This window comes from Onychomys torridus, chromosome 1 (genome assembly GCF_903995425.1).
Source record: "Onychomys torridus chromosome 1, mOncTor1.1, whole genome shotgun sequence".
Classification (NCBI taxonomy): domain Eukaryota; kingdom Metazoa; phylum Chordata; class Mammalia; order Rodentia; family Cricetidae; genus Onychomys; species Onychomys torridus.
The window spans coordinates 157,074,110-157,101,796 of record NC_050443.1 but is presented as its reverse complement, the minus strand read 5'-3'; the positions used below and the strand labels follow the sequence as shown (position 1 = coordinate 157,101,796).

The window sequence follows — 27,687 nt, the reverse complement described above, 5'->3', positions numbered from 1 at the left end:
TAGAAGGAGTTTGGTAATATGCCTTCTTCTTCTATTGTGTGGAACAATTTAAAGAGTATTGGTATTAAGTCTTCTTTGAAGATCTGGTAGAAGTCTGCAGTGAAACTATCAGGTCCAGGGCTTTTTTTGGTTGGGAGACTTTTAATGACTGATTCTATTTCCGTAGGGGTTATTGGACTATTTAAATGGTTTATCTAGTCTTGATTTAACTTAGGTATGTGGTACCTATCCAGAAAATTATCCATTTCTTTCAGATTTTCCAGTTTTGTGGAGTAGAGGTTTTTGAAGTATGACCTGTTGATTCTCTGGATTTCTTCATTATCTGTTGTTATGTCCCCCTTTTCATTTCTGATTTTGTTAATTTGGATGCTCTCCCTCTGTCTTTGGGTTAGTTTGGTTAAGGGCTTGTCTATCTTGTTGATCTTCTCAAAGAACCAACTCTTTGTTTCATTAATCCTTTGTATTGTTCTCTTTATTTCTATTTTATTGATTTCAGCTCTCAATTTGATAATTTCCTGGTGTCTGTTCCTCCTGGGAGACTTTGCTTCTTCCTGTTCAAGGGATTTCAGGTGTGCTGTCAAGTCACTAGTGTGAGATTTCTCCAGCTTCTTTATGTGGGCATTTAGTGCTATGAATTTCCCTCTTAGCACAGCTTTCATAGTGTCCCATATGTTTGGGTATGTGGTGTATTCATTTTCATTGATCTCTAGGAAGCCTTTAATTTCTTTCTTTTTTTCTTCCTTAACCCATTGGTGATTCAGTTGAGCATTATTCAGTTTCCATGAGATTGTAGGATTTCTGTAGTTTTTTTTTTGTTTTTTGTTTTGTTTTTGTTTGTTTGTTTGTTTGTTTTTGTTGTTGTTGAAATCTAACTTTAAACCATCTGGTCCGATAGAACATAGGAGGTTATTCCAATTGTTTTGTATCTGTTGAGATTTGCTTTGTGGCCAAATATGTGATCAATTTTAGAGAAGGTTCCATGGGGTGCTGAGAAGAAGGTATATTCTTTTTTGTTTGGGTGGCATGTTCTGTAGATATCGATGAAGTCCATTTGAGCCATAACATCAGTTAAGACCATTATGTCTCTATTAAGTTTCAATTTGGCCGATCTGTCCAGAGGTGAAAGTGGGGTGTTGAAGTCTCCCACTATTAATGTGTGGGGTTTTATATGTGATTTAAGCTTTATTAATGTTTCTTTTACATATGTGGGTGCCCTTGTGTTTGGTGCATAAATGTTCAGAATTGAGACTTCATCTTGGTGGATCTTTCCTGTTATGAGTATGTAATGTCCTTCATCATCTCTTTTGATTGATTTTAGTTTAAAGTCTATTTTGCTGGATATTAGGATGGCTACACCAGCTTGCTTCTTAAGACCATTTGATTGGAAAGTCTTTTCCCAGCCTTTTATTCTTAGGAGGTGTCTGTCTTTGAATTTGAGGTGTGTTTCTTGTATGCAGCAGAAAGATGGGTCCTGTTTTCGTATCCATTCTGTTAGTCTGTGTCTTTTTATAGGTGAATTAAGTCCATTGATATTAAGGGATATTAATGACCAGTTATTGTTCATTCCTGTTATTATTTTTATTTTTTGGTGGTAGTGTGTGTGTGTGTGTACTTCTCTTCTTTGGGGTTTACTGCTGTGGTGTTATCTATTGCCTGTGTTTTCATGGGTGTATCTGCCTTCCTTATGTTGGAATTTTCCTTCTAGTGCTTTCTGTAGGTCTGGGTTTGTGGATAAGTATTGTTTAAATCTGGTTTTGTCTTGGAAGGTCTTGTTCACTCCATCTATGATGATTGAAAGTTTTGCTGGGTATATTAGTCTAGGCTGGCATCCATGGTCTCTTAGTGTCTGCATTATATCTGTCCAGGTCCTTCTGGCTTTCAAAGTCTCCATTGAGAAGTCGGGTATTATTCTGATGGGTTTGCATTTATAAGTCACTTGGCCTTTTTCCTTTGCTGCCCTTAATATTCTTTCTTTATTCTGTACGTTTAGTTGTTTAATTATTATGTGGCAAGGGGACTTTTTTGGGGGGTCTAGTCTGTTTGGTGTTCTATAGGCTTCTTGTATCTTCATAGGCATTTTGTTCTTTAAGGTGAGAAAGTTTTCTTCTATGATCTTGTTAAATATATTTTCTGTGCCTTTGAGTTGGTATTCTTCTTCCTCTATCCCTATTATTCATAGGTTTGGTCTTTTCATGGTGTCCCAAATTTCTTGGACATTTTGGGTCATGACTTTGTTGGTTTTAGTGTTTTCTTTGACTGATGAATCTATTTCTTCTAACGTATCTTCAACACCAGAGATCCTCTCTTCCATCTCTTGCATTCTGTTGGTTATACTTGCATCTGAAGTTCCTGTTTGTTTACTCAGATTTTCTATTTCCAGCATTCCTTCTGCTAGTGTCTTCTTCACTTTTTCTATTTCCCTCTTCAGGTCTTGGACTATTTTCCTTGCTTTTTCATGATTTTCTTTCAGGGACTTATTGTTTTCTTCTGCTTTAATTGTCCTTTCCTCTAGTTTTTTATAGCGTTCTTCCCATTTTTTTGTTTGTCTGTTCCTCCATTTTATTTTTGATTTCTTCTATATAAGGCTCTAGCCTCTTCATGATGTTACTTAAAACGTTGTTTTCTTCTTCTTCCATTCTGTGATGTTCAGGTCTAGCTGTTGGAGAAGGGCTAGGTTCTGGTGATGCTGTATTGCTCTTCATTTTGTTGTATGTACTTCTGCCTTGGCGTCTGCCCATCTCCTTGTGGGTTCATTCTTGGTCTTATCAGTGTACTTGGTCTAGACAGAGCTGACAGATTTAGGGAGCCTTTCTCTGATTCAGATGGAAGCTCTGGGCCAGATGGGAGCTCTGGTCCAGATGAGAGTGCTGGCTGGATAAGAGCTGGGGGGCTGGACTCTGAGTCTCAAGAAGTCCCTGGGGTCTCCTTATCTTGTCCAGATGGGAGTTCCTGGACAGGATGGAAGCTCTGGTCCAGATGGGAGTTCAAGGGCAGATGGTAGCTGGGGGATCTCTGGTGCAGATGGGAGTTCTGGGGCAGGATGGTAGCTGGTCTCTGAGTCTCAGGAAGTGGCTGGGGTAGGCTAATGGGTTTGGGGGCAGGGTGTGGAGACTACAGGGTCTGCCTGCATTCTTGGAAAAGGGGAGCCTTCCCGCAGGGCCTGAGGAATGGCCAGAAACTGGGGCCAAGTTGGGCTGGTCCTCCTGGGATGGCTGGTACACAGGGGTGGGACCCAGAGGTGGTTGTCTCTCTGACTACAACCCCTGGCACTCACCTCTGGTCTAGATGGGAGTTCCGGGGCAGGATGGAAGCTGGGGGCTGGTTTCTAGGTCTCAGGAAGTGGCTGGGGTCTTGGGCAGATGGGTGTAGGGGCAGGGCGTGGAGGTTGTAGGATTCACCAGAGGGTCTTGGAGAGGGGGAACCTTCCCGGTGGGGATAGGGGGTCCTGCTCTATGGCCAGAACCTGGGGCCCAGTTGGGCAAGTCTTCCCCGGACTGGCTGGTGCCCTGGGCTGTGACCCAGGTGCGGGCCTCTCTGGGTGTGACCCCAAGCACTCACCTCTGGTCCAGATGGGAATTCCAGGGCAGGATGGAAGCTGGGGGCTTGTCTCTGATTCTCAGGAAGTGGCTAGGGTCTTGGGCAAATGGGTGTGGGGGCAGGGTGCCTGCAGTCTTGGAAAAGGGGAGCCTTCCCACAGGGCCTGTGGATTGGTCAGAAACTGGGGCCAAGTTGGGCAGGTCCTCCCAGAATGGCTGGTGTCCAGGGGTGGGACCCAGGGGCAGTTCTGGTTATTTGTTTCTTAACAAAAGTGAAATCAGACACCAAAACTACACAGAGAAAGCCTGTCTCGAAAAACCAAAAAAAGAAACCCTGTCTCAAAAAACCAAAAAACAATCAAAAAATTGAAATCATGTTTTTTCCTGCTATGCTTCATATGATCATCCAGAGTTCCAAAGAAATCTTGTCATACTGTGAGGGAGGTATGGTGGTTTGAATAGTTATGGCCCCCCACAGACTCACGTATTTGAATACTTGGTCCACAGGGAGTGGCTTTATAGGAGGTGTGGCCTTGTTGGAGGAAGTGTGTCACTGTAGAGGTGGACGTTGGGGCCTTATATGCTCAAGCTACACCCAGTGTGGTACATAGTTCACTTCCTGTTGCCTGTGGATCAAGATGTAGAACTCTCGGCCCTTTCTCCTGATATGTCTGCCTGCATGTCACCATACCTCTTGCCATGATAATGGGCTAAGCCTCTGAAATTATAAGCCAGCACAAATTAAATGTTTTCCTTTATAAGAGTTGCTGTGGTCATGGTGTCTCTTCACAGAAATAGAAACCCTAACTAAGACAGGAAGCATTACTCACATCACAGGTGGGCATTGCTAGTCTTATTTTATATATAGCTAGAGCTAAGTTGTTGTGCAAAAGGCCCAAGAATCTAGCTTATCAGCAGTCAGCAAAAAAGGGGGAGAGAATCTGAAGATTCTTGCTTCAGGCAGAACACTTCGCCTTCCTATGCCAAAATGCAGCTATCATGTATGTGTTCAGTGCTCAGAGACCAACCCTCAGGTTGAGCATGTTGTACATCTGAATGGATGTAAGAAAAGCTATGTCAAATATTGTCTCCTCATTTACTGAGTGACTATTGTGTTCTAATCTTTGTTTCTAGGTACTCTGATGTTGAGATTTAATGAACAAGAAAAGATCACTGCTCATATAGAACATCTTAAGAAAGGATATGGACAAACACAGTGAAACACATCAGAAGGTGATAAAAATGTAATGGTGAAAATCAGAAGGCAGCTTCGGAGTGTGGGTGGGGAAGGTGTAGTTTTAGAGTGTGTACTAAGCAAAATGGTAGCACTTTCTACAAAAGTCATTAAAACATAGCTACTCAGGACACTCCTGGCTCGGTCATCTGTTGAAAGCACAAAGGTCCTTGCTCATACAGATCAACTAGGAATGTTAAGCATGCAGGATTGGCCTCTCATAGGAAAGGATGTAAAACCTGTTTTTCCACCCAGAAAGCTGGGAATTAGAAGTGATGAATAGCCTGGTGATTGGTGTTATCTGTAGGACCAGGCCACATTAAAGCTCTCACAACCAGGACCAGAGGGGGATAGTAGGCTAAACGACCCTTACATTATCTGTATAGCTAGGGGCTCCCCCTAAGCTTCCACAACCAGCACCAGAGATGGCTAACAGCCCAGATGACCTCAACACTATCCTTCCCTAGGTCCTTAAGCTAATATGTAACCTATCTCTAGAACCCATCTTCCTGGAAGAAGTGACATGTACTTTGAGTTGAGTTTGGATGCAATTATGTCTCTTTGTGCCCTGGAGTTTGTACTATACCAGGAAACTTTTCCCCAAATTATACTGTATTTAAATACACTGGTAATAAGCTACCTGGTATCAGACTCCCAAAGTTTGATTTGGCTTGATAAATTCAAGCTGACTAAATTTTCATTCTCACCTCTTTCTGGTTCATTTCTCTGCCTGTCATGACATTTCTAGGGGCCCCCACAGTCAATGCAAATAATAGCCACTCATTCTAGCCCTTGCTTTCCAAATCTTACTGTTAGGGATCTCTAGCTTGTGGGGGTGGGGAGTTCAGGGGGCCCATCCACACTCCACTCCTTCCTTTCCAGACACTGCCCTCAGAAAGCCTGCCAAGGGTCAGCCTCTCCCTGGGGACTGCTCAAGACCATGCCTACAGGCTATTGAAGACCTGGTCGCCAGACTGCCACGTGCCCTCTTTCTCTCCTACCTTCCTGAGAGTCATCCTGGAGTTGCTTTGCTCTGTTCAGATTAAACCTGGATTTATTAAATTGGCCTGATCTGACTTATTACATTGGCAGCATTACTCACTACTGGGGGATTTAAACTTTTCACTTACTACCTTTTGCATTACATGAAATGCTTTATTCTCACAGAGAACATGTAATGGGTATGATAATCTCCATGCCTTAGACCATAGAACAGAGATGGGAAATGTGAAACAATTTTCCTAAAGGTAACAGTACTCCATAGAGGTGGAGTTAGAATTTTAACCTTGTTCTGACTCAAAATATGGCCAGTTTTTCACATTATGGAATCTAAATTTAGAAGGTTCTCTCTCCAATTTCCAACTATAACTTTAAACCATACTATCTTACAGCCCAGGAGAACCTGTTTATGGCTTTCATTCCCATTCTGTAGACAGTGAGGAGCTATGCACAGCTTGGAAGACACAATAAGATCATAAGAATGAATCTTTAGCCATTCTAATTCTAGTATTTTATCCAACAGAGATTCTTGCAAAAATATAGACTGAGGTAAATTAATCTGTATTGAACTGAAATTTTTTTCACAAGTTTATGTGAAAAGAGTAAACAGAAAACAATAAATATGATGCCATTGAAGGGCGGGGAGGTTTGTAATGGTAGGCCTATGTTTTCATACCTGTCCAGTACACACAGTTTTCTGTTTTGCTTGGTCTTATTTATTTATTTATTTATTTTAAATTTTTTAATTTTTTGGGTTTTTTCAAGACAGGATTTCTCTGTGTAGCTTTGCGCCTTTCCTAGAACTAGCTTTGTAGACTAGGCTGGCCTCGAACTCACAGAGATCTGCCTGCTTCTGCCTCCCGAGTGCTGGGATTACAGGCGTGCACCACCACCGCCCAGTTTGCTTGGTTTTTAAATAATATATAAATAACAGTATTTCAAAAACTTTTAAAAAAAGGTTTCTGGAAAATTTATCCAGAGGACAAAACTCCAATATTCTTATCACCAAACACTGGCTCAGTTTTGGGGGTGTTCATATTTTTTCCCAATAAATATTGCTGGGGATGGAGAGATGGCTCAGCAGTTATGAGCACTTGTTACTCTTACAGAGAACCTAAGCTCAGTTCCCAGTTCCCACATGGCGGCTGATAACAGTCTGTAACTCCAGTGCCAGTGGATACAGAGTCCTCTTCTGACCTTCCTGGGGCACTAGGCACACACATGGTGCATAGACATACAGGCTGGCAGAACACTCATACAATAAACAAATGACTAAATATTACTTTTCAAACACAGTTTACTTAGGCAAGAAAGCAGGAAAAATTTCTTGTATAGATTCTGTTTTCCTTTGAAAAACTTTGAGTGAATTTTGCAAACAGTTACTTTATTTTAAAAAGCTAAACTTCAGATTCTCAACTGTACGTCTCTAATGGCACACTTCCAATTATATAAAAGAAGACACAGAGAGAACATCGATTTCCTTTTATAAAAGACACAAAATTGGCTTAAAAACACTAACTCTCAGACAGACCTGAAAATTGCTTTGGCGGAAAGTGGCAGACTTAGAAAAGGTTAGTAAATTGGTGTGAGTTTCTCTCTTTGTTCTCTGTTATTGGCTTTAGAGTAACAAAATCAATCTAGCAATGCAAGGGTCTGGCTTGTTCGCAGCCTCCCCTAATAAAGATGAGTGCACAAAGCCAGTGAGGCATCCTGATTTCTAAATCACCCCTTAAAAGGAATCACTAGATTGAGGGCTTGAAGATGGTTAGATAAAACTATCTACTGGACTAAAAACCCTCAGAGAAAGCTATAGGACAGCATTCCCATCAAGGGAACACAATGTTGTCCTTGCTTTCCAAAGAAATGCATGGTACAGAAAATATAAAGACAAATAGGAACAGAATTAAAATGATCAATACTTCACCCACTCAAATCTCTACTGATATTTTTGTTTGTGATTTCATTCTTTTCATATGTATGTATATACATGTATACTTATAAAATACACACACAACTTATAAAATTAAAATATGAAAACACACAATTTTTTTTCTAACCAAAAAACCCCATACAGTACATAATTCTTTGACCCTAAACATAATCCTATGTTTAATTTTTTTTTTTTTTTCCGAGACAGGGTTTCTCTGTGTAGCTTTGCGCCTTTTCTGGAACTCGCTTTGGAGACCAGGCTGGCCTTGAACTCACAGAGATCCGCCTGCCTCTGCCTCCCGAGTGCTGGGATCACAGGCATGCGCCACCACAGCCCGACCCTATGTTTAATTTTAAAAGGCTTTTTTAAAAGTCCATGGTGTATATTATAAGTAACGTTGTGATAAGCAGTTTGCTTGGGTTTATTATATTACATGTCACAGTAAAAGAGGAAACAAATACCTATGTATATTAAGAACTTGCCTGTTCTAAGATTGTTTTAGTGGATTACATCATACTATCTGTACACAAGATCATGCCATCTACTAACACAGTAGATTCACTTCTCTTTTCCAGTCTGGATTCCTTATATTCTTATCTAGCTTCCCTGTATGGAACCTCCAGTACAACATTAGAGGGGGAATCTCTGCTTGGTTATTTTCCATCATTATGCATAGAGTTAGCTGAGGATTTCACATAGATGTACTTCATTAGCTTGAATAAGTTTCTTTATATATTTTTTTTCCAGGGAAGGATGTTGGAGTTTGTAAGATTCATCTTTGGTGCCTATTTAAATAACTGTGTGGGTTTTATCTATTATTTTATTAGTAAGTGTACTAATTGGATTAGATTTCATGCTCAAGTCTACATTTGCTTTGATATGATAAAACTACATGTTTAATTTCAATCCGAGAAGAAGTTTTATTGTCTATTTGCATTTTTGGCTCTGACTCAGCCCTGATGTTAGACAAGAAAAAAAAAGCAGAATGAGATCTAACTGTAATCATAACTTCAAATCACAATCTGATATTTTTTAAAATTGTGATTTTTGAAAAAGAAACACGTCTTTTTATTGATGCAAAATACAAACTCATTATCATCATTGTGAGTATACTCACATTTTCCACCTGTCACAATGAGTATCAGTTAAAATAGCTCTACAGAGTAAAAAGTTAACCATGAGGATCATTTCTGACTTAGAACATATTGTTGTAGAAATAGTCTGTACCAAACTTCAGATAGGTCAAAGTCAGTTAATGAGAAAAATGCATATGGTCCTAGAGACTTTGTTTTCCCCTAGAAGGCAGCAATAATGGTGATGATAATGTACCCCTTACTGACACTTAAAAGCCTCCCACTCAGCTCAGTACTAAGCACATTACTCGTAAAAACTCAAGGCATTTTAATCTAACCAAGGTAAGATTAGTATTCCATCATACAGTTGAGCAAACTCAGGGAGGACAAGCAACTTGTCCAAATATCTGTAAGTAGTGAGAAGAGACACCTGAATTCTAAGCTAGATGTGGGCAGCTCCAAAGCCTGTGCTTTTAAACATTTCCTGTGGTTGGGGCACCAGAATTTAACTACAAACTCAAGATTGTTCATTCCTCCTTTTAAATGAAAATGAGATTAAAATGGCTAGCTCACAAGCCCTGCTGCATCCCACTTGCTAATGTGATGCATAAATCCTGCATGCATTGATTGCGTATTATATGACTTCAACCCAGATAATATAAATATTCTGGTAACAGATAAGGACTATTTTATATTTAATTATACAACCAGCATGTTTGTGACTATTGTTTGATGATTTAGGCAAATGCTTTTTACTGACAAAGCCAAACCCAACTTTAACAGAGAAAAAAAATGGCTGTGCACAGTGGGCAATTATACATTTGGGAACCTCAAACTGGACACATTAAGTTCATTATAGGCTTGTTGTGTGGAAGACACGTGGGAATCTACAACTCCATGCTTACCACCATTATTAACTCTACAGCCATGATGCTAACTGATGGGGTACTTTACAGCTCCTCATCCTGAAGTCACAGTTCTCAGTCCTTTGCTCATCATTATTTTATCTTAAGAAGGCTCACTGTATGTTGTAACCATCATAGCTAAGCAGATGGCTTGCAAATATACAACTCTGATTTTCAGCTTTTTGCTGTGATAAAATCTAGACATCTCAGTCTCCCAAAGTTGAGATGACCAATATATATATATATATATGTTCCACTTAAAAAAATAAGACCAACCCCTTCATTTTCTCAGACCCCAAGTTCCAGAGGCATGTCTTATTTCTCCTTATGTGTCCTAGGCCATGGTCATTACTTACTGATCACTTGACTCAAGGGCTGGCTGGTCCTTTCCCTTCCATTGCCTCAGCTTTCCCCTCACTTTCACCTGCCTATGTTTACATCAGCCTTTGATTGTTCTGTGCTACGAAAAAGCAAGGGAGTATTTATAAAACTCCATTAGATCAAAATGTAGGGACCCAGAAAGGCCCTTTGGCCCCGCGAGATGATGTTCTGGATGGCAATGCCAGACAGTAGGAGGATGGAGGTCAGCCCAGTGAACTGTGTAAAGAAAATAACACCATTTATACAAGTGGGAGAGCCCTCAACACTTCCTGCCTTAAGTTAGTATTTTCTGACTTGGTATAAAGCAGTCATCTGATCTGAAAAGACAGCTGTTGGCGCCTCTCTTTGGGGCCTGAGGAGCACACACAAGAACAGTGTTGGCTCCTCCAGCTGGATGGGAACAGTCCTGGTTGCCAACCTCTGGTGTCTGGGAGCCCCTGCTGAGCTGCTGCCGCTGCTCACTATTGCAAGCTGGGGCTGAAGGCCCAAGAATCCTGGCACCTAAGCTCACTAGAGATGCCCCCTTCTACCAGTGCCCTTGAAGGCCTCCATATCAAGTAAAGAGTGCTCAGGAGTGTTTAAATTCTGCTTGGCAATTCCCTAGTTCTTTAACCCTGAAATCAAGATCTCCGGGGAGAGACATTTATCTGGAAACTTCCTGTGACTCCTAGCTAAGAGTACAAGACATTACCAGAAGGATGGTACAAGTCAATATTCCTGAGCTCTTCACACCTGTCAACATACCCTATGTGTGTCTATGTAAAGCGGAACAGACACGGCCAAAGGGATCCAAGACCCAGAGCCTTCCGTGGGGTAAGTTAGAAGGTTCTAGAAATGACATGGCAGCCATATTGGCTGATTCTTCCCAGCCAACTTACTCTCTCCAAGGCCATACTTCACAGATGAAGATGAGAGATGTCATATATGGTCATCTAATAGCATGCCCAAAACATGCCAAAATAGGTGTACCTGCTAAGCTTAACTATAGGGCTTCAGTTTGTGGACTGGAGCAATCAGGTCTGGAGCAAGAGGAGAATAGCTCTGAATAACAGGGCTTAGAGATGTGAATTCTCTTTCCTTTTTCCAGTCTCTCTCTATAACTAACATTTATAGGGACACCAGCTTAATGTGTCTAGGTTTTACAATGCAACTCACATGGTTTTCTGAGAATTACACAGAACATAACTTAAATAGCACAGTGACCAGGCCAATAACAGAAGGCCCGCATGTTTCTGTGTGCATGCCAGGCAGGCCATCCTATACCCTGGGCACATGTTGATATTTACTTATTTAAGCAGATGAGAGTTGGAAAAGGATGAACAGCTCATTAATCCACACAAGCCACATGGCTCCTTCATTCCACAAAAGTGCAAATTATTCACTGGTCACATATTTCCTTCAGGGGCATTTCCTTTTGTTCTATACTTACAGATACTAGGAGATTGTATATTTTCTAATAGCTGGTCAATACAGTCTAGTTACTCTTTGATCCTATCACCTGAAGGGACCCATCTGATCAGATCCTGCTTCCTCTACAGGGTGATAGTCTACCAAAACTCAGAGTGTTTCATAGTTGTTGACTATAGACCCTGGGCAGCAAAAAGTAACAACTCCAACCACTTCATCAGTGGAGGAAATTTGGGATATTTTAAAGTAGATCATGAAACAGACAGGGGGATTGGTGATGGAGGCAAGGATGTGAAGATGACAGTTGTGTAATGGGGTGACATAAACAAGAATGAACCAAGGTTTTCATTTAGAGATTCTGTCTCAAAAAAGAAAAAAGCAGATCCCAACTCTCGGTGTCTCACGTGAGGTCAGACTCTTGCTGGCTCTGGGGCTGCATTTCCAGTTACAAGAGGATTGGTGTTGATAAAGCACTCAGGACAGTGAATGGCTCATAGTGCCTGAGTCAACAAATAGCACTTAGGACAGTGAACGGTGCATAGTGCCCGAGTCAATAAATGGTATGTATATTGTTTGATTTGGGTTTAGGGGTCCGTGAGCTTGATTAGATAGAGGGTTCAAAAGCTGATTCCAGTAAAGTGAGCAAAGTGTCCACAACAAACTGAAGATGCCACTGTCTGGGCTCATGAGTAGATCTCAAGGTAGAGCAGAATAGACGCAGACAAAGGGATCAAAGACCCAGAGCCCTCCATGGGGTAAGTCAGAAGGTTCTAGAAGTGACATGGCAGCCATATTGGCAGAATCTTCTCAGACAGCCAGCTTACTCTCTCCAAGGCCATGTGTGCAGGCTGAAGCAGAGAAGAGAAAAGCTGAAGTTCTACAGATGGACTCCACTGACAAGGCTGGGACTTGAGTCAGTTTTTTGGTAAGATGGTCTCTGTGCTTTCTGGAACACGTCTCCTTCAGTGCAATCTCCGTGTTATCACCTTCACTCTCTGTCTCCTCCTTCGTCTTCCCTCATTCCTTCTTCCCATTCTCCCTTCCTTCCATTTGTTCTCTCTTTTCTTTGGAGAGGGAATTTCATAAAAAGCCCCAACTTTCTCAGGGCTGAGCTAGAGCAGGAGAAAGGGAATTGTAACATTGCCCAGTTGAGTTTTCTAGGAAGGTGGAGGGATCCAGGACAGGGAAGATGATAGCCCTTGGAATTATGGAAGATCTGGGTATGGATGGGAGAGATGAATTATGAAGGTAAGATCCAGGAAGGGCTACTGTCTCAAATCCCTGTTCTCCTGAGATTTTTCTATGACCTAGCACCCAACACAGCTCCAGAGACCTCCCCAGGCCTCCATGTTCCCTCCTTTTGGCAAACCTGACCCTGTTATCCCTTCCTGAGATGCATCCTACCATTCAAACTTTGTTCTTGCTATTTCTGAGTGTCTTCTTTGCTTTCTTTATTCTACCCCATTGTACTTTCTGTCTACACCGCCCCCTTTTACAGGTTAAAATGATAAAGTGCAGGAAGAGAAAAATGAAATGGTCTCAGATCACTCTGTGAGTACATTTGTGAGTCTTATTGTATCTCATAAGCTTTTAAAAAATGTACAAAAATATATATTTTTAAATTATTTGTAAAGTTAGCATACAAAGAAAAGGGTCTCATGACATTTTCATATATTTATACATGATCATTATATTTATGTATATTGACATTATTATATTATTATATAATATATGGATATATGCTATTATCCTTTTTTTAAAAATTAATTCCCCTCCTAAATAAACCCTAAATTCTTTACCACCGATCTTTGCCTTCGTTTATCACACAACAGTGTAATCACTTGTTCACACAGTCATCTCTCTGTCAACTAACTTACCAGTTCCTGGAGCTGAAAAGAGAATCATCCTTCTCTGCTGTTTCATCCTTAGCTAAAAGGGTCTGAGCAGATATATGTAGGTGTTTTCCATACCATACTATATAACACCCATTTCCTATAGGTAAATCAGAGTCAAGATAATGGCTGAATGTAACTCTAGAACTATCCCAACCATGGTCCTGTGAGCTCTGGGTCTGTAACCATTGAGGGCTCAGTTCCAAGCTATTCTGTGCCTTGGCTTCCTTGGTTTAAATGTCTTACTTCTACCTTATGATTGATAAGTTGTGAACATCAGGGAGTTACACTATTTTATTTTTTAACCAGCTCCCTCCACTGTTCACAAACAGTGCCTAACATGGTCTATGCCCACAGCAGACACTAAAGTGATTGTTTATTGATGAAATAACTCTCCAACCTGCCTGCCCAGTTTTCTCTCTCTCTTTTATAAATGGGGTCAACAGATTCTGAAAAACAATACCACTTAGCTGTGAGAGAGAGACAGACATAATGTATCACTCGGTTGTGCATATGGAAAACTCAACTATTAAGCTGGGGAGAGTGACAAAGGACATTGAAAATAGAAATAGAGGTTGGGAATGTCCCAAGACTCCATCCATGGAAAATGTGAATGCTCTCTGGAGCCTTTCCAACTTCGGAATTTGTATCACAATCCCAACAGGTCTAACTTGGTTTTAACATCCCATTTTCAGAAAGGAAAAGAAGTGTATGTTATTGGTTCAGAGCCCCAACCATAGGTGAGTTGGCAACTGAGATGTTACGATATTTCAGAGGACAGAGTGAAATGAGAGACACACACATTCTCATCAAACCCAAGCTGAGCAGCTGAAACAAGACGTTAACCCACTCAAAGACCCTGGAGGCTCCAGCCTTTCCCCTTGGATAGCTCTGCAAGACGTCTAGCAAGTTCCAGTTTGGGCAGGGCTTTGTTTATTCTGCTTGGTTCAAGTCAGGGTTACGGATCCCTAATGGTTTTAGCGTCCCTAAAGGTTTTCCACATTTGGGCAAGATCTATGCTTTATGTCAGACCCAAGGAGGCTTTGCTCTCAGCTGCTCTGCTGAGCCGGACATGTCAGAAGCACTCAGACACCCTCGTTCAGGGTAGAAGCTATTCCTCGGCACAGATGTGGAGCTGGTTTTTTTGTTGTTGTTGTTTGTTTGTTTGTTTTAACAACAGTGCCATGCTGTAGTAAAAATGCCCCATTCTTAACCAACTGTTATTTCATTACATTTCATTTTTTTTCCCCCAGAGATGTTGAATTTTCTAAACTTGTCCTTTTTCTGCAACCACTATTTCATGCCAAACTAAGAGGGTTCACACTGACTCTTGGAGCTTCGTTTGAGCACACCAATTCCTAATGCAGCAATGGGCAGGTCACCATCCTTCTCCCTAAGGTTGCCTCTCAGGCTGTGGGCCACAGGCCACCCACTGTTGGTGGGACGTTCCTGAAGTCCATTCCCCTGAGACCTGCATGGGCTCTTTAAAGCATTAGGGTCAAGCTTTTGCCTCTCACTCTCTGACTTGTAGCCTCATCTGCCAAATGACTCTTCTCTCTCACTGTGACACTGGGCCACTTTCTCTTTGTTCCCCAAGCTCTGCACACATTCCCCTCACAATCTTTCACATTAGTGTAACTATAACTTCACCATTTTAAAAGAATTATTCTAAAATAGAATTCTTTATTGTCATAATCATATGATATATGTACCTATTAAATATATATTAACCCTATATCCACAGTTTTATAAAATTTCTCAGGCAAAAATGGGCTGTGCCTGGAAAAGTTCAAGAAGACTTATCTCAGAGGTGCAGAAGATGGATCTGGGACTCAGCTAGGCTTGGGATCAAATACTGGTCTTGCATATACTGGCTGGGAACTCGGCTTGAAGGTGTGCGTTAGCAGTTACTACTCCAGAACTTGAGTATCCAGAGTCTCTGAAACTTTTGCATACTTCCTCTGTTTCCTAGGCTGTCTGCAACACTTGCTTGAAATGGGTGTTCAGATGTTTGTTTATTAATCAAGAGAGTGCCTGAGTATAAACTGGGGGAAATACCATCTCCACAGAAAGAGCCTCAGAAATTCTGAAGCATAAGTTTGTTCAAGTTTCCACGAGAATTGCTTGTTGGTTAGTACATGGAAAACATTTTTTTTAAAATAGCATTTGTTGTCAGAAGAAATACAAAGTTAAGAAGACTTTAAACAAAGAATTAAAATAGTAGGTATGTTTTTCTAGTTGGCAAAGCGTTTTAGACTTTTCTGCACATGGTTAAATATGTTCTGTTAAAATTCAGTTAAATGAAACAAAACACTCCTAATTTAACTGTATTACTGGTTTCTTCATTATTTCTTCAAGATTCAGATTTGATTGAAGTTTAAAGAATGACTCAGGCTATCCTGAGATTTTTCTCTCTCTTTCCCAATTATCTGCTACTGACCCACACATTGCCATTATAAACAGATTAGACGCATATTCAATTATGTTCCTTAAATGTTCCCATGGACAAGAACTTTCATAGCCTATTTAAGTGAGTTCTAATCCTTTAAGACAATTTGGAAACTTGAAAAAGAATTAATTTCATGTAATAAAAAAACTCATTTAATGTTTACTGTAATGACTAACTTTACTAAAATATACAAGAAAAATTTTAATGTGAATGCTAAATTTTGTGCCAATTACAGATTTTAGACTCTGCTCCTGTCTTAGTGAGGGTTTCTTTTGCTGTGCTAAATACCATGACCAAAGCAACTTGGGGAAGAAAAGGCTTATTTTACCTTACAACCCTGGGGCCCTATCACTCAGGGAAGTCAGGGCAGGAACTCCAGGCAGGATCTAGAAGCAGGAGCTGGTGCAAGAGGCCCTGGAGGGTGCTGCTTACTGGCTTGCTCCTCATGGCTTACTCAGCCTGCTTTCTTGGACCATCCAGGACCATCCACCCATGCATGGGCAGTACTCCTCGCTGCCAGACAGGCTCCCCCACATCAATCATCAGTCAAGAACAGACCACAGGCTTATGCACAGGACAATCTGTTTAGGGGCATTTTCTGAGTTGATGTCCCCTCTTCCCAGACGACTCTAGCCTGTGTCAAGCTGACATAAAAACTAGCCAGCAGAGCTTCCAAGGCCAGCAGTGAACATGTAGCACATTTTCTACTGTTGTGGGAACAGAGATGGTCAGCAGAGAATTAAGTAGAAACAAAAAGAGTTCCCTAATGAAGGTCAGAGGTTGCCCCTTATTCAATGCTGTTCACATTTCTTTGGGCTCTTAAGTAGTTTTAGAATCCCCACACTTCACTCCAGACAGTTCAGGGACTTTCTTCCGTGTCCCTAGGTACTACGCTTATTTCAGACACAACCTGTTGCTAAACCTTGCTAAAGCTGCATGCTTGCTTGTCACTTGTCCAGTTCCTCGTTGGCAGCACAGTCCTTAAAGGAGAGGCCACATCTTGTTTACTGCTGTAGTTTGGGCACAGAGATGACGTTCAATAAATACCGTTAAGTACATGGATGAATGAATTGCTAAATGCATGAAAACTAAGGAAAATCTAATGAAGTTACAAGTGGCTACCAGAAGCCACTAGATAACTTCCTCCCAGGTGTCCCTCAAGTTGCTAGTGCAAGGGCACACAGCCAGGAAGATCCAGGGGGAGTTTTTCTTCTCTGTGCTGAGCTCACAGGAGCCCACAGGAGAGTGGCAGAATCGCCACCACCATCTCCAGTGACTGTCACTGTCTCAAGGCTGAAGACTGCTATGTACCAGATACTAAGTTCCTTGTATACACTGTCACATCCAGTCCTGAAAACAACTAGAGCTATAATCGGATGCAGAAACCGAAGTTCAGAGAAGTAAAGGAGTTTTGAGTGAGAACACTGATGTCAAGACTCCAAGATGGAGTGATGCTCATGTTCAGTGTCTCCTCAACAACAGCACAAGTCACAGACTCTGATGTTCCTAACAGGACTAAGAGAGCCTAGGGTAACACTCTTTTGTGCTTTAGCAACTCTCATCACCTCCTTCCATGAAGCCTCTCTGTCTCCTCTCTCCTGATACCATTTGACCTTGAAGCCCGAAGGGTCTTCATCACAGTCACTGACAACAGCCGTGTTGGAAATGAGGGGCTTGAACTCATCAAAATCTTCACATTGGCCTCTTTTCAAAATTCTAAGTGTCCTGTGTGCACATGCAACCAGCAGAACAAGGCAGATGACATGTGAATGGCCTTTCTTGGCCATAACCACTTTGATGGGAGATTTGATCCAGTCTCCCAATTATTGTTAAGTTACATTTCCTAGCCTTGTTGATATACCAATATTCTTTCCAGCTTTCAGTTTTCTCTTTTGTGTCTAGGTCAGATGCACTTCTTGACTCCTCTAGTGTAACCCAGCTGCTGAGTTCCTTCTCTGATTAGATTTGCATCTCCCTTATTCTGGGTGGGCTTTTCCAAACATTTAATTAGCAACCTTGAAAATTCATCTTTTAGAACTGTTTTCATTTTCAACATTTAATGAGTTTGGGGCGGGGGAAAGCCTTGGAAACTAGTCATCATTAGATTTGATCTTGGTGTAGTGCTTCAGATAACTCTGGTGGACAGATTTCTGGAATATGTAACCAAGACATTTTAATTTGAAACTCCAAGTGCCTCTCTGCACTACAGTTCTGACCAATCACCTTTCTGGGTACACTGACTGGAACTCAAAGGACCCTCAGTTATCAGACATACTGCCTTCTATCCTTCCCTCCCCCTGGGTCAACACTTTCACTGAGATACAGAGCAGAATGTTTTCTTTTTATAAAGTAATTTCCAGGGGCAAAACGAAGATGAGTAAGAGGTGACTCACATCTGATGGCAAACTCGTTCCTGGATCACAGGCAGCTGACCATATGCTGAGGGTACCCTGTGTGTGGATTCTCTTCTTTGAATGACACCTCACTATCCAGGGCCCCACAGTAGAGGCACTTTGTCCTGTGCCCATCAAACTTTCTGATGCTATGAAGCACTGCCTCACTTTAGTCCAGCAGCCCAGTGCTTTCTCACTTTAGGTGGTAAGGGCTACTTCAGCTGGCCTGAGACCAAGCATTACGTTTTCTCTGGAATGAGAAACACTATTCTACAAGCTGCAGACTTCTAAATGTATCTGCATTCTTCCCATAGTTGACACAACTCTAGGCCACAGTGGGCAGCTAATGAATATTTCTTAATTAATTAACTGCTACAGAAATATACCCAGCGTCACATTAAGGTATATTTTTATCCACAAATAATTTCAAGGTTGCAAAACTAATAAGTCAGGACATCTCTTTAAATAAACAGAAATCCTGGAATTGGAGCTATGTGCATACCTTCTCAGCCTGGTAGGCATGCAAGGGCTGTTTTGATTAGGAGGAAGTCAACTAAGACAGCTGTTATAAACAAAGCTATTTATGAGGTATGGTCATGCACTTCAAATATCTGTGTTTTTCTACTATGATTTCAGTTTTAATATTCAAAGCTATTAACTCTTGAAAAAGACAGAGATAGGATATGCTTATTGCAGTAAAAGAAAGATATATAATTTGAAAATGTGTCCGACTTTTCTATCAAAAGCAAAATACCCTCTATTTTCAAATAAGAAGATTGCTTCTATAAGGCATGCTTTATTTTTATAAACACTGTTCTAGCTACAGCTTATGCATTACCAATAACTTGAATAGTTATTCACAGATGTACAGACACATGCAAAATTATTAAAAATGGATAGTGGGGTTTTTTCTGCCTGCTACATACTTTAAATATCAGTAACTACACTTTGTACTGGCTAAGTGTGATATTTAATCTTGTTGTTTGCAAACTTAACAATGTAAGAAGGAAAAACTGTATTTGTGGTATTTTATCAGCTGATGCCATGCACACATGTGAGAACACTCAACTGCTTAACTTGAAAAATTCTCATTATCATATCTTTATTTTTTCTCTTTCAGCACTGCACATTTCTATGGATTACCTTACCCTTTTCTCTCCATTTTTACCTTATCTTGTGGGTATTTTGTTATTGTTTTGCTGTTGTTGTTGTGGGTTTTGTTCCACTTTGCTTTGGGCGAGATGGGTCTCTTAATTCTGCCCAGGCTAGACTCAAACTTGCTATCCTCCTGCCTAGGCCTCTCAAGTGCTGGGATTGCAGGTGTATGCCCACAGATGCCACCACACTTGGCTACTTTATGAGTCTATGAAAGCTAGTGATTCTGACTGCCATTTCCACAGTGTTAATCCTGTGGTTAAGGAGACTAGTGGGGAGAGGCAGATGACAATAAGGACAGGAAGTGAGGAGATTAACTGTGTCAAACAGTTGCTCTATCCAGGGTGCTTACTCTTCACTTGTCTCTCTAGAGCTAGCACACCCATGCAATTAAGGGCATATCCCTGCTGATCAATGCTTTATATCAGAACATGTCTCTTGAGGGGGGAGAGAGAGAGAGAGAAAGAGAGAGAGAGAGAGAGACAGAGAGAGACAGAGAGAGAGAGAGAGAGACAGCCCAACAGTTAAGTACAACTACCCTGAAAGCTAGTTTGCTTTCTGTTACTGTGATAAACACCATGATCAAGACCAACCTGCAGAGGGAAGAAGGGTCTTCTTTACTTACACCTCCATATCACAGTCTATCCTTGAGGAAAGCCAAGGCAGGAACTAAAGCAGAGACCACAGAGGAATGCTGCTTACTGGCTTGCTCTCCCTGTCTTGCTCAGCTTGCTTTCTTACACAATCCAGAACCACCTGCCCAGGGGTGGCACTCTCCACAGTAGGCTGAGCCCTCCCACATCAACGAACAATCAAGAAAATGCCACAGACAAGCTCTGTGTGAACACAGTTCCTCAATTGAGGTTTCCTCTTCCCACAGGACTAAGCATGTAGCAAGTTGACATTAAAACCAACTATCACACTGTGAAATCATGAGGACTGGAGTTCAGATCCCAGCACCCATGTAACAATCTGGACATCAAGAACACTCCTATCACCCAGACTCTGAAGAAGTCTGGAGACAGGAATGTTGCTGGGACTTGCTGGCTTCCAGCCTACCCCAAAACATGGAAGACCCAGGTTCAGGGAAAGACTCTGCTTCAGTGAAATCAGTGGAGAATGGTAGAAGAGGACACCTGATGCCTACTTTTGGCCTCTGCACATACACACAGGCAAGCAAACTTGCACACACACATGTATAGTGCATACATAGACACACATGTACATGTATAAACAAACAAATCTTCAATATCTCTGAATTTTGGAAATATTTAACTTAATAGATCATCTTAAGGATAAAAAAAAAAAACCCAAAAAGAGCCAGCTTTGATCATGATCTGGTTGTTGATCACCCCCATGCCACCCCACAAGCTATGGCAAAGCTGCAAGGGTGCAAAGTTCTGTGTGAGCACCTGAACTAGGACATGATGATAAACCCTGGACAGATGCTCCCCTGTTCTTCCCCCACAGGTTACTGCAATCCCCATTTGTAATCAAAGCCACTTTCAGGATGGACTCCTCTGTTCTTTGTCAACTCATGTAGACCTGGGAATAATGACCAGCCCAGGATGAGCCTTGTCCACACCCACCACAGTTTCTCTCAGTTGGAGTAAAATATGCAAAAATTAGATACTCCCCTTTAACATTTTTGAGCAGAGTTCACAGGTGTTAAGAAAATTCACACAGCCTTGCCATTACCCATCTCCAGAACTTTCCTTTTTTGAAAATGTGCCCATAACTCCACGTTCCCCATTGCCTCAGCTCCTATAATCACCATTCTGCTTTCTAGCTCCACTGCCAAGATTATGTGCCTCATACAAGTGGAATTTTCTGTCTCCTTCCTTGTCTCTACCTCCCCCAGTTCATTTTCACAGACTTCAAACTCGCCCTTGGAGAGGTCATCCCTTGACCCTCTTCCTTCTCTTTTCTCTCTGGGGAAAAGATCTTGTGCTTTTCCGTCTCTCCCACTTCATTCTACTTTTTTTTTTTTTTTAAAGTAACTGGGGTAATTTCTGGTTCTTCCATCCAGGTAAGAGCATCAAAGTGCAATCCACCATAATCAAGAATGAGAACTGCCACCAACGAACGTCTCAGAACTGGTTGAAAGTTCTTCTCAAAGTCCAGTAAAAAGTCTTAACTCTGTACTCATCTCCAATGAAAATAATTTCTTCTTGACAGGAAATGCCATCTAACCCACTTCTAATGTTTCCCACCCCACCCCTGCTGAAGGCCAACTTTCCACATCCTGCATTTGAAAGTGTAGGATCAAATCACACTTTCTCCCAGGAAGTGTCCGGAGGTCCACCTAGCTCCTGAGAAATAAACTTCTAGAAGCTAGAGACAGAAGGTGTGTTACCCATTCTCCATAACTTTTTCCTGCTTTCTTGGTTTTCTTTTAGACAGGGTCTTGTATGGAGCTGAGTCTGGCACAAATTAATTATTCTCCTGTCTCAGCCTCCTAAGTGCCATCATGCCTGGATCCTTATGAGCAACTTTTCATTAGCAATTCTGAGCTGAAAGCCACTGACCAAATCTATGCCACAGAACACATGCTGAATAACAGAAGAAGTGGCCAATTGAAGCACAGCACTCACCCATTTCCTCCAGATCCACTAGGGGCTCAAGACCTGCTTTTCTGTTTTTGTTTTTGTTTTTGTTTTGTTTTGTTTTGTTTTTCCAGACAGGGTTTCTCTGTAGCTTTGGAGCCTGTCCTGGACTAGCTCTGTAGACCAGGCTGGCCTCAAACTCACAGAGATCCACCTGCCTCTACCTCCCGAGTGCTGGGATTACAGGCATGCGCCACCACTGCCTGGCTAAGACCTGCTTTTCAACATGAGGTTCCAACAGATTCTGACAATAACCTGTGCTTTTGAAGTCTCTTGTGTTTATGTTTTATTCTTTAAAAAATGTTATTTTTTAAATTAAACTAAATTTAATTTTTGAGACAGGGTTTCACTATGTAGCCATGACTGGTCTGGAACTCGCTGGGTAGGCCAAGCTGGCCTTACTTTGAAGATTTAAATTGACAAAAATCACATGCATTTGCTGTTTTGAAATAGTGTTTTGAAATATACGTACACTGTTTGAGTTACTTAACATGGATTTACCTTGCATAGTGTGTGTGTGTGTGTGTGTGTGTGTGTGTGTGTGTGTGTGTGTGGTGAGAAACCTCCTTTTTTCCTGATGCATTATTTTCCTACAGCATATTGAAGAAACATATATTTGACTAAGGCATTTGGAAACTTTGCAAACCCCATGGAAGAGAGCACTGCATTGAAATCATTCTCCAAGGCAGAGAACTAGAAACAATAGAAATAAGCCCAAATAAGCCCAGAGCAAAAAAAAAAAAATCAACCAGCTAATATTATTATCTAGCAAGAACTAATTTGACAGTTATTAGAAACCATGAAGAAGCCACAAAACAGAAAATTAAACTCCATTTCTTGCTTAAGACAACAGTTGAAAGCTGTCACATTAGCTGATGGTCTAGTATAGCTCCAGAGGGAAATAATGTATGAGATGCTGTTCTGAACAAGGAAATGAAACAGCAATCAAGATCATGTTACTATCAGGGCAGCAGGTACACTGGCCAGTGCTTTTACTTTCATTGGTCTCTGGAACAGGCTAGCACCCCTGTCTTAGTTGGGACCCTAGATATTCTGGAAGAAGAAAGAAGGTAGCTTGTATTGACTTTGTTTTTATTTCAGGCTGAGTGATTTGTTAGATATAACTCCTCCACTCTTTGAACACATAGAGTCTTTTACATTCCTTATATGATACTTAACTTGCCACAATTACATATTATTCTTTAATTATTGCATACATACAGATCCTGCCTCCTTGTAAATATACAGCAAGCAAGCTGACTGGCACCACTTTGGTGGGATCTTCCATAACACCTTCACTCTATGGGGTATAGCCTGGGTATGTGGTGGGTGAGGGTTGGTGAACTTTCATGAGGCCTCGCCCTGCAGGCACATGCACTGAAACCATGACAATTCTACATGCTAATCTCAGCTCAGCATCTTGGGAAGAGCACCATGGAAAATGTTGTCCTTCCAGTGTCTGGAGGCCACATCGGAGCAGAGAAGCCTTCAACCCCATGGTGATGGGGGATTCCTTACTGCCCAGACAGTGTAAGTTCAATGATGGTGAGGGTGGTGCTTTACTCCCTTGCCTGCATGTATATCGGCACCAACTTTCTCCATATTACTGCTTCAAATTAGTATTCACACACTGTGTTTTCCTTCTATTCCTCATTTGAAGCCAATGCCCAGAAAGGAAGGTGATAACAGAAAAATCATGCAACATGGTACTCAATGGGGTATACCAGGAGGCAGTAGTGTTGCCCTTAGGCATGGCAAGAATGAATATGAGGGTGGAAAAGGGAGGCTGAAGAGCAAGGTCACGGGCCAGCTAGCCCTCATCTGAGGGCTCCCTGTAGGGGGACAATGTCCACTCTCTGTGACAGAGCAGCCGGATGTCAGATGGAGCTCTTTGCACTCCCCAGGCAGTGGAACACAACTTTGCATGGTCCCTGTCTGCCTGGTAGCTTCCTGCCAGGGAAGGCTGCCAAGCAGTTTGTGACAGCTGTGTCGTGAGCAGGTCTCTGAGGTTCTCTAGTGCACTGCCATTTCTGACCTGCCTGTCTGTATGTTGTGGGAAGGCACAGGGGAGTTTAGATGCTTGGGACCCCATTTCCCACTGGCTCCCATTTCTCTGTGCTATGCCTGCCTTTCTGGGCCTTTACAATGGGACACACTGAAAAATGGTTCTTTTCTTTTCCTGTCAGCAGAGACCTACTGGTTCTGTACGTGAAGGATATTTACCTTTCACTCTGTTGTCAAGTATGGCTGGTTTTCAGTGCAATCATATGATCGTATTCACTTACTAGCATTTTGTCAGATTAATTGACATCTCTCATGGATTATTACTCAGAGAAACTACCCACCTGAATACTGTTTTAAAAAGGTTTAAAAGACCAGTGAGATGGCTCAGTGTGTAAAGGTGCTTGTCATCAAGACTGAAGACCTGAATTCAACCTCTGGAACCCATATGGTGGAAGCAGAGAGCCAACATACATATTGTCCTCTGACCTCTAGACACACAACTATGATACATGTGCACTCACCTACCCACTCTCACACTCAAAATAAATAAACAAATATAAAAATATTAAAGACCAATTTTTAGCCATTTACTGTTTTTGAAAAAAAGAACTTCAAAAATTAATGATTGCTATTTTTTTAAGTCTTAAGAGATTGAATTTTTCTGTTTACTCCAAACTACACTTGCTTCATTTTCTTAGCATTTCTGACATGTGGACTCAATTTTCCATCAGCAGCTGTATATTAGATGGTTATCATTCTCTAAAAGCAAAAACAAAGAGTTAAAAATGAAATTCCAGACATTACCTTTCAGCATTATTCGTCCAGTGGATCCTCCGAAGGTACTGAGAAGGCCACTTCTTGCTCCTAGAGAGGTGGTTGCCTCCAGGAGAGAACCAGTGATGTACTGAGCTATAGATGTCCTTTGGAGGGTGGCACGGTACTCAGATTCAGTGTCTCGTACACATTGCTTTAAGCATGGACCATCTCTAATACTTCCGTAGGCTTTCTCGGAGGTTGGGAGCTGTCTGGAGCAATGGAGAAGAGATCCAACCGTACCTTCTGTCTTGTCTCCTTTTCTCACTGCACTGTAGATCTGTGAATAGCACAAAGCACAGGAAGTATTAATCTAGTTTCTTAGAAAAGCAAATTAACTTGTTGACAAAATGCCAAGATGACTTATGAAGAAAGAAGGCTCGGTCGGTCTAAGCACAAACACCTTTGAGCTCTGCACTCATGCATTAACCTGAACATTCTGCAGACACCGTTTATTTGGAGAAGCTCTGTGTAGTTATGAAATAGGCCATTCAAACAACTCTGCTATCAAACAGAGCACTTGAAGTTGCACCAACCAAAAATACATTCAGCTCAAATTTCTCCTCCTCCACAAGGCTCTTCTGTAGAGCAACAAGGACAAACTCTTCTCTCATCCTTTTGGACTCTCCTGTATGACTGACCGTGCCTGCCTGCCTCCATCTGTGTTTCAATCTGACCTCCATAGGGAATTCTTGCCCCGTGAACAAAATAAAGGAAGGATGAAAGGGTCATGGGGAAGGACTTCCTCATGGGCAGACTCTCCCACCTATCAGGTAGCATCAAAGTCTCTGACGCTTTGGTTCTCTTCCTCTTCCCTCAACCCCCACATTCAAAGAGTTGGTCCCTGCCCAGTACTCCTGCTCTGTCATTTTCTTGAGTCCTTCTTTGATCAGTTGTATTTACCAAGTATGATCTGATTAGAACAGGATCTCACCATGTCTTCTGCCCGTTCTGATGTAGTCATTCAGCATAGACACAGACCCTGTCCTGTGTGATTCACTGTGTCAGAAGACATAGGCAAATGCAAAGGGTAAAACATACTGCTTGCACTGTAGTATTTTCCACATTGCTTTGAAGAAGAGTCTTGACTAATATAGAGGTCAAGAACATGGCAAAGAGGTGTGCAATTGTGGGAAGTGCTCTGGAGTCTTTTGGAGTCTTTCTGATAGTGTGTGAGCAGCATGGAAGAAATGTTACACAGAGAGACATCTGTAGCTTGCTAAAGGAGGAAAGCAGGGATACTATTTGACAATGAATTCATTGTGACACTTTGAACAGCTTGCTTTGGTTTATTCACAGTCACTGTGTCAGGTCTGGGCAAATCAGTTTCTCATCATTCAGAGATCACAGACCTGCAATGATGTGCCTTCATGGTGTTGTACACTCTGAGTTTTACCTCAACTATGTCCCTTAAGAGACCTCTATATTTGGTCCTTATAAAATCCTACAATAAACCCAATCCCCACGGCACTCAAACTGGGCTAACCTAGATTTATACTCTGCTTTTCTCTGCATGCTGATGCCGACCGGAGTGAGAGTAAGAATTTTTAGCTTTATTCTCTGTCATTACATTTCTGGAGACCAGTGTGTCCAAATGAATGGTGTGTTGTGATTGCATCCACACTCCGAGGTAAGGTATGGGGGATAGATACCTGGTTCTTCCTTGCCTGGCCACAGAACTGGTGGTGAACATGAGTTAAGTGGCTTAAAGGTTTTGAGGCAGGCTCCTTCTCTGTAAAGTGGAGCCAATAATACCCTTTCTTAGGGACATTGTGGGATTCACTGAGGAAACTCATGTAGCATCCTGACTTACAGTGAAGAAACAGCATGCATTACTATTGAGTAAGTCTCTAGGAGAGAATGCACTCCTCCTTGAGGGATGACAAGAGGTTGTTAACTAGAGAGCAGAGTCTACATTATTCAGCATGATTAGTTATCACTGTGCTTTCTGTGTGACTGGACAATGTCATCCTAACCCTATCTGGGCAAACACAGAGCTCAGGGTATGTCTTTCTTCTCAGTGTCCGTCTTTTCCTAGAGGTTGATGTTATTAAAGAAGGAAGACAGTCTCCTCTGTCACCCTGCCATACATACCAAACAAGACAGACAATATACACCACAGTAAGTCCCACTTAAGCTCAAGAGTCAATGGTCCACAAGTTCAAGGACAGGAATCTCCTGTGAGAACTAAGAAAGGCTCCACTGACCTGAGCCTCGGAGAGCAGTTGTGACTCTAACTGCAGAAAGCAGGGAAGGTAATTCAGGAAAGAATCCAAGTGATGAGGCTGGAAACACAGACTCGGTTCCATCAACAGCAAATAGAGCGGGGTGTGTAGAGCAGGGAGTGGAGGGTGTTAACTGTGCAGCGAGGAAGGCCAGACAGCCTGATAAAGGAGAGAGCCTTGACTGTTATGGCAAAGAGTTTTAATCCTTTAGAGGTAGCACCCCTTGACACTTGGTATTTGTTTGTTCTTAAAAGAGGAATGAGGCTAAAAATGTTTTGTTTAAAAAGATGAACAGACAGTTCCCAGTTACTAATAGGTTGCCTACTCCCTTTTCTTGCCAAGTTGCCCTACAGGCTTGCTGTGCCCATAATCATTGTTTTATGAACTTTACCTATTATAATGCTTTCATAGATTCTTAATGGTCCATTTAGCCCTTTCTCCAGATTTTCCAATGTGTTTTTTTCAAAATTTTAGATCTAGAAGGAATGACATGACATACAGACATCATGATCACAGAAACTTTTATTGTTTGTTTGTTTTTCAAGACAGGGTTTTTCTGTGTAGCTTTGGTGTCTGTCCTGGATCTTACTCAGTAGCCCAGGCTGGCCTCAAACTCACAGAGATCTGCCTGCCTCTGCCTCCCGAGTGCTGGGATTAAAGGTGTGCGCCACCACCGCCTGGCTTA

The 27,687-nt window shown here is 41.7% G+C and overlaps 1 protein-coding gene across 2 annotated transcripts in view; it reads right to left on the bottom strand.

Annotated features, from left to right (window-relative positions):
* Positions 1 to 27,687, bottom strand: part of Plce1 (phospholipase C epsilon 1) — a 307,054-nt gene that overhangs the window by 149,670 nt on the left and 129,697 nt on the right. For both annotated transcript variants that reach the window (XM_036168280.1, XM_036168287.1), the window contains exon 3: positions 24,769 to 25,057. In XM_036168280.1, coding sequence (XP_036024173.1) covers positions 24,769 to 25,057 — 289 coding nt within the window. The remainder of the gene's footprint in view (positions 1 to 24,768; positions 25,058 to 27,687) is intronic.